A 6,167-nucleotide genomic window follows, 5' to 3' on the forward strand; every position below is an offset into this window, starting at 1 on the left:
AGTACAAATATAATGTCGACATGGCACCGGACAGGGATCAACTCCGTGCTATGTCCCGCAAAGATAAGGAAACCTTCAAGAAATACGCACAGAGGTGGCGCGAGATCGCTGCACGGGTTAGTCCTCTGTTGGAGGAAAAGGAAATGAAAAATTTGTTTTTGAAGACGTTGAGTCTGCTTATTACTACCGGATGGTAGCAAGTGCGCCAAGTGACTTTACTGAAATGGTGAATATGGGTTTGAGGTTAGGAGAAGGTGTCTGTGAGGGAAAGTTGAAAGAAGGTAGTTCATCTGATGGTTCTAGAAAGTATGGGATTGGTTTACCCAAGAAGAAGGAACACGATGCGAACGCTATCTCACAAGAGAGACGTAAAAGGCTTCCGAGGAACAACCAACGTCATCATCACATGGCGTCTGTGACTGCAGTTATTAATTATGCTCAAGTTGCTATAGAAGCACCGAGTTATCAATCGTATTTCCAGCAACGTACGAATCAACAAAATCAACATAATCGTACCCATAGGCCTATACAATTTGACCCAATTCCAATGACTTATACAAAGTTGTTTCCTGCTCTAATTTATAAGAATTTGGTGCAAACAAGAACTCCATCGGCTATCCCGAAAGAGCTTTCGTGGTGGTATAAAGCTGACCAACATTGTGCATTCCATTAAGGAGCACCTGACCATGATATTGAGAATTGTTTCTCCTTGAAGGCCGAGGTAAGAAGGTTAATGCAAAGTGGTATTTTGTCATTTGAAGATTCTAATCCCAATGTACAAGCTAATTTGATGCCCAAACATGGCAATGCAGCTGTGAACATGGTCGAAGGATATCCTTGGAAATATCGAGTTTTTGACGTCAATCGAATCAGAAAATCCTTGGTTGAAATGCAAGCTACTTTATGTGAATTGATTTATTATGAGCATAACCATTCTTCTTGTCAAGTTTGTTCCGAAGATCCCTGGGGACCTGCTCTTGTGAAAAGAGACTTGCAGGAGATGTTAGATCAGAACCTTATTCAGGTAACGAGGGATAGAAATGAAGATGAGCATGAGGTGAACGTCATAGTTCCCCGTTTTAATTTTTCCATAACCGGTTGTGATTGCATATGATGGTCAGAAAACTGATGTTTCTCCGTTGGTTATTTGTTTGGCGGGCCCTACGCCTTACAAGTTTGATAAAGTTGTGTCTTACAATTATAATGTTACTATAGTGGAAGACGACAAAGAAATGCCTATTCCTACTTTTTCATCTGTTGTGAATCTTGTCGATGTAAGTGGTGTGACCCGAAGTGGTCGGATATTTGTTATTGCGGCTCCTAAAAGGATTAAAGACGTAGTGATAGAGAAATCAAGTTCAGAGAAAACTACTGTTGTACAAGTCGGCTAATCCAGTATTGTGAATCCGAATGTTGATCAAGATGAGGTGCTGAAATTGATCAAGAATAGCGATTTCAATGTGGTGGACCAGTTGTTGCACACTTCTTCCAAGATATTTGTGTTATCCCTACTGATGAGTTCGGAAGCACACCGAGAAGCTTTGTAGAAGGTCCTAGAGAAAGCCTATGTGGATCATGACGTAACAATTGATCAATTTGATGGTATTGTGACCAATATTACCGCATGTAACAATTTGAGCTTCAGTGATGAAGAGCTGCCCGAGCAGGTCAAGAATCACAATTTGACCCTATACATCTCTATGAATTATCAGGAAGATGCCCTGTCCAATTTGTTGGTGGATACTGAGTCATCTCTGAATGTTCTGCCTAAGTCTACGCTGTCTAAACTTGCTTACCAAAGTACTCCGATGAGATTCAATGGAGTTGTTGTGAAGGCCTTCGATGGCTCGAGGAAGACTGTAATTGAGAAGGTTGATCTCCCATTAAAGATAAATCCGTGCTTATTTCAGATCACTTTTCAAATGATGGATATTCATCCCGCCTACAATTATCTCTTAGGACGTCCGTGAATTTATGAATAACATTAAAATATTAACCTTACAATTCTATTCCATGCTAGTGCATCATAAACGTGCATGAGTGTGCTGATGAGAGTCTTTTTCATCATTTTATCAACAATTCTAATTCTTAAAAGGAATAAATAGTAATGAAAGTAATGAACATTTTACAATTATCCATGTAAAATTTAAACTTTATCTATGAATAAAATACTCAAAATTTTACAACTGTTACAAACGAGTTCTTAAAACTTTTATTGTGAATAAAACATTCGTGAATTTATTGTATAAAGTACAAAGAATATAATATTTAATTAATATTGTCAAAATAATAATAATAATAATAATATTTAAATCGTTAAAAATAGTTCTATTTACTTAATTTATATATGACACAAAATATCAATAACGTGATAAATTTTTTACACACTTAATCATTCATAACCGTTAAATTATTTAAAAAAATATAAAATCATATATACATATGATTTTGATTGTAATTAGTTGACTGAAAAAATATAAAATAAATTGTGAAATTGACTTTGATCAACCTTTTAATAAAAGTGAAAATAAATAATAAAATTATTGTTGAATATAATATCATGTTATTTAGTGCTCATTATTATTTAATTAATTTAAAGTGTCAAGAATTAAGAGAAATGAAAGATAAGACAATCTTATGTAGGAGGGGCACTCTGTATCACAGCCCATAGTTACCAAAATGTGAGAAAAAGCCTCTTTATCATTAATTATATTTTTACTTTTTCCCTTTTGAATTATTTTTATACTTTTAATTTTTCTTTTGTAAATAAGTTTTGAGTTTAAATAAATAATAATAAAAAATAAAATACAAACCAATCAAAATAAGGGATTCATTCTCTTCAAATATATATATATATATATTCCCCCAGTGTGACTATATTTTTATTGAGTAACACTTGTAAGAAAATCTAAAATATAATTTTATTGTGAAATGAATTGTGAAAATTTTGACATCACGGTTTTGATTGTGGATCATGATGCTGTTTCTTTGGCTTTAATTGCCAATTTACTCATGGCATGGAAATCCAAAGGTATGTGTCTTGTTTATTTAACCATCGCCTAATTTAAGCATTTTATTCTATTATGATTTTATGGATTTGTACATTTTTCAAAACATATGAAAATTTAGTTGAAATTTAAAAGAAAATCTATAATATATATATATATATATATATATATATATATATATATATATATATATATATATATATATATATATATATATATATATATATATATATATATATATATATATATATACTGCCTTAACTTTTAAGAGGATCTGAATAGATTAGTTGAGATTTAACTATGAGATAAGTAAACAAAGACTCTATTTTATTTAGGAGTAGCAATCCGGCAGTAACGTTTATTAGGCTTTGAAATGCTTATTAATGTTTTTATTTCTCTATATTTCAACTTTAAAAATATCTTATTCTCCTTTGATATATAATCCGATTTGTTGTGATTTATTTTATTATTAATAAACTATTATTTCTTTTATTTTGAATTTCAGTTCAAACGGCTAAAGATGCTGATCAAGCTTTGACAATTCTCCAAGGATCTAAAGGCTTATTTGATATCATAATTTCAGAGTTCAACTTAATAGGAATAAATGGCTTTGATTTTCTAAAGCTAATTCAAAATGAATTTCATATACCCGTAATAAGTAAGTACCATTCTTACATATTTAATCAACCTTACAATTTTTTTAAAGTAATATTACATTTTAGAATCATTGTTTAACTTGTGTATATGGTCTAAATATATATTATTGTATAAAAAATTTAAAAAATTTAAGATCGGACGATAATTAAATTAAGACTCATAAAATATCTTTTAAATTAAATCATAATTAAATAGAACATTTATTTATTTTGTTTTTATTAAATTGTGATTAATCTATATAAAACGTGAAAAATTTAAGGATTAAATATATTAATTATTGAATAAATATAAAATTAATATTTATTTATAATAGTTGCGAAAGTAGTATAAATGTATAATATGTTTAAATAATTGATTTTTTTTAAAATAGTGATGTCCGAAGACAAGGAAGAAAATGTAATCTTCAATATTTTAAAGAATGGAGCAACACATTTCATTGCAAAACCTTTTTGTGATGAAGACTTCAAAAACATTTGGAAATATGTCATGGAAGCAAAAGAAGAAAAACAATTCTTTGAAAGCCTATTTTCAACAAGTGAAGAACAAAAGAGTAAAAATAACCAATCCAAGAGAAAGATAAATAACAAAGATCAAGTAGAAGGAGAAGGAGATTTTCAAGTTGCTAAGAAAACAAAGCTTGTTTGGACTCCTGAACTTCATAATCTATTTATGTTTGCAATTAAGCAAATTGGATTGGAAAGTAAGTTTTTTACAAACCTTTGATTTTTTTAAATATATTTCATACTTTTGAAGTTTTTAATACTTTAGTATTAAGTTGTTGATATTTTTATTACATTTTATGATAAAATATTATGAATTTACTTGTGTTTATTTGCTCTTCTATTCAGAGGTTGTTCCAAAGAAAATTCTGAAGATCATGAATGTACCAAATTTAACCAGGGAAAATGTAGCTAGCCACTTACAGGTTTTTCTTCTTAATTTAATTCATATATTCATATAATATTGTTGAACCTTATTAATATGTTATATTTGTATGTGTTAAATGTTAATAAATTTTAATATACGAACATGTAACACTAACAGAAATATCGCAAGTTTCTTCGTGATATTGATGAGAAAGGAATGACAGGAGGAATATCACAAAGAGTGTTAAGGTCTACATTTGCATCAAGTCTTCCCATGCCATTAATAAAAACTATGCAAGAAAAAAGAACAAACAAATTTCACACTCCAACTTTTGAATATTCGCAAAGATTATCATGTCCAACCAAAAATCAAAACAATGAATTTAATTTTTTCAATAGATTTTATCCGGAAAAAGACCTATTATATGATGGTAGCTCTAGTTCTATTAGCTTTTCCTCATATGGAGAGGGACAAGGATGGATGAGTTCTCCTACAACTTCTTCTTCAAGTTTCTTAACAAGAGACTTGAACTTCAATGACATGAATCTTGTTAATAAGGTATAAAGAATTCAAAATTCATTTAACCTATGTTTACATGCATTTCTTTTATAACAAGTATTTGATTCATCATTTCTTGCTTCACAAGTTATCGAAAGGTGGTGATGAAATTGAAATCGCTCCTCAAACTGAAAACATGTCAATAAATTCTAACGAAAGTTCTAAAAAGGTAAGTTTTTTTTATCACACTCTCATGTTGAATATATTTTATTATAGATTTAGAATTGAAGATTTTCTCTTGGTTAGCTCTTAAGGAATTAATGTAATATTTTCTGATGATTTTCTTGTGTGATATCTAGTTGCAAGGAAATAATGGATTTTCAAAGGAAGGATCTTCTAAAGAAAGTACCTCTACTAATGATCTGGTAAGTCAACTTGTTAAAATTAATGTTATTCAATGAAAATGAATTTTGGAAATATTTTTAATATGAGTATTATTGTGACCAAATATGAATGCAGGAATTTGATATGGATGTTATTGAAGCCTTGTTTGGTACTATAGAAGACTAGGGAAATTGAGAAACTTGTTGTCTATGATAGTTTTATTTTATGTAATGTAACATAGATTATTGTGACATAAATACCATTAGAATTAAATTTTTTACATATGTAATAAATAGTTTGGATTGCTCGTTTTATGGTTGTTTTAGTGCCATGAGGAAATCAATATAATATCCTATAACTCTATGAATGTTCTAGAATGCTATGTTCTCTTTGGATGAAAATTTCCCACTTTAGATCTTCTTTCCTTTGTTCGATAATTCACCCCAAATTTCTTATTGTTCAGTTAACATCGTCCAAATCTATTTACTCATTAGTCACAAATTGAATGCTTCAACAATTTTAACTCTTAATCCTCCTTCTTTGATTTACATACATAAAGCCATTTTAACCACTTGATTCTTTTCTTTTCTTTTGTTCCATACCATATGAAATCACTTTGTATTTTTTATGTTTCTTTCGGAACCTTTTTTGTTTCTTTGAGGAATGAAGGAAGTTATACATGGATATTGTTTAGAATTGAGCTCAGTAGAGTATTCGTTCCATATTTCTGTCATATTCTAAATTTTATTCTGA

General features: G+C 29.7%; 1 protein-coding gene across 1 annotated transcript; it reads left to right on the top strand.

The window, feature by feature from the left end:
* The first annotated feature begins 2,886 nt into the window (after positions 1-2,886).
* LOC127115544 (two-component response regulator ORR21) lies at positions 2,887-5,741 on the top strand. The gene is made up of 8 exons (XM_051047063.1): positions 2,887-3,031; positions 3,514-3,666; positions 4,036-4,365; positions 4,514-4,590; positions 4,710-5,090; positions 5,179-5,259; positions 5,390-5,455; positions 5,550-5,741. Exons 1-8 carry the CDS (start codon positions 2,932-2,934, stop codon positions 5,598-5,600), a joined length of 1,239 nt encoding a protein of 412 aa, XP_050903020.1. The 5' UTR covers positions 2,887-2,931; the 3' UTR covers positions 5,601-5,741.
* Positions 5,742-6,167: the final 426 nt, after the last annotated feature.

This window comes from Lathyrus oleraceus, chromosome 1 (genome assembly GCF_024323335.1).
Source record: "Lathyrus oleraceus cultivar Zhongwan6 chromosome 1, CAAS_Psat_ZW6_1.0, whole genome shotgun sequence".
Lineage (NCBI taxonomy): Eukaryota > Viridiplantae > Streptophyta > Magnoliopsida > Fabales > Fabaceae > Lathyrus > Lathyrus oleraceus.

Excerpts from the sequence above, each read along its gene's own strand:
- LOC127115544 (XM_051047063.1), top strand. The coding sequence starts at position 2,932 with ATGAATTGTGAAAATTTTGACATCACGGTTTTGATTGTGGATCATGAT. Across the intron at positions 4,591-4,709 it reads ATGTAGCTAGCCACTTACAG|AAATATCGCAAGTTTCTTCG; the intron begins GTTTTTCTTCTT and ends TAACACTAACAG. Across the intron at positions 5,260-5,389 it reads CTAACGAAAGTTCTAAAAAG|TTGCAAGGAAATAATGGATT; the intron begins GTAAGTTTTTTT and ends TGTGATATCTAG.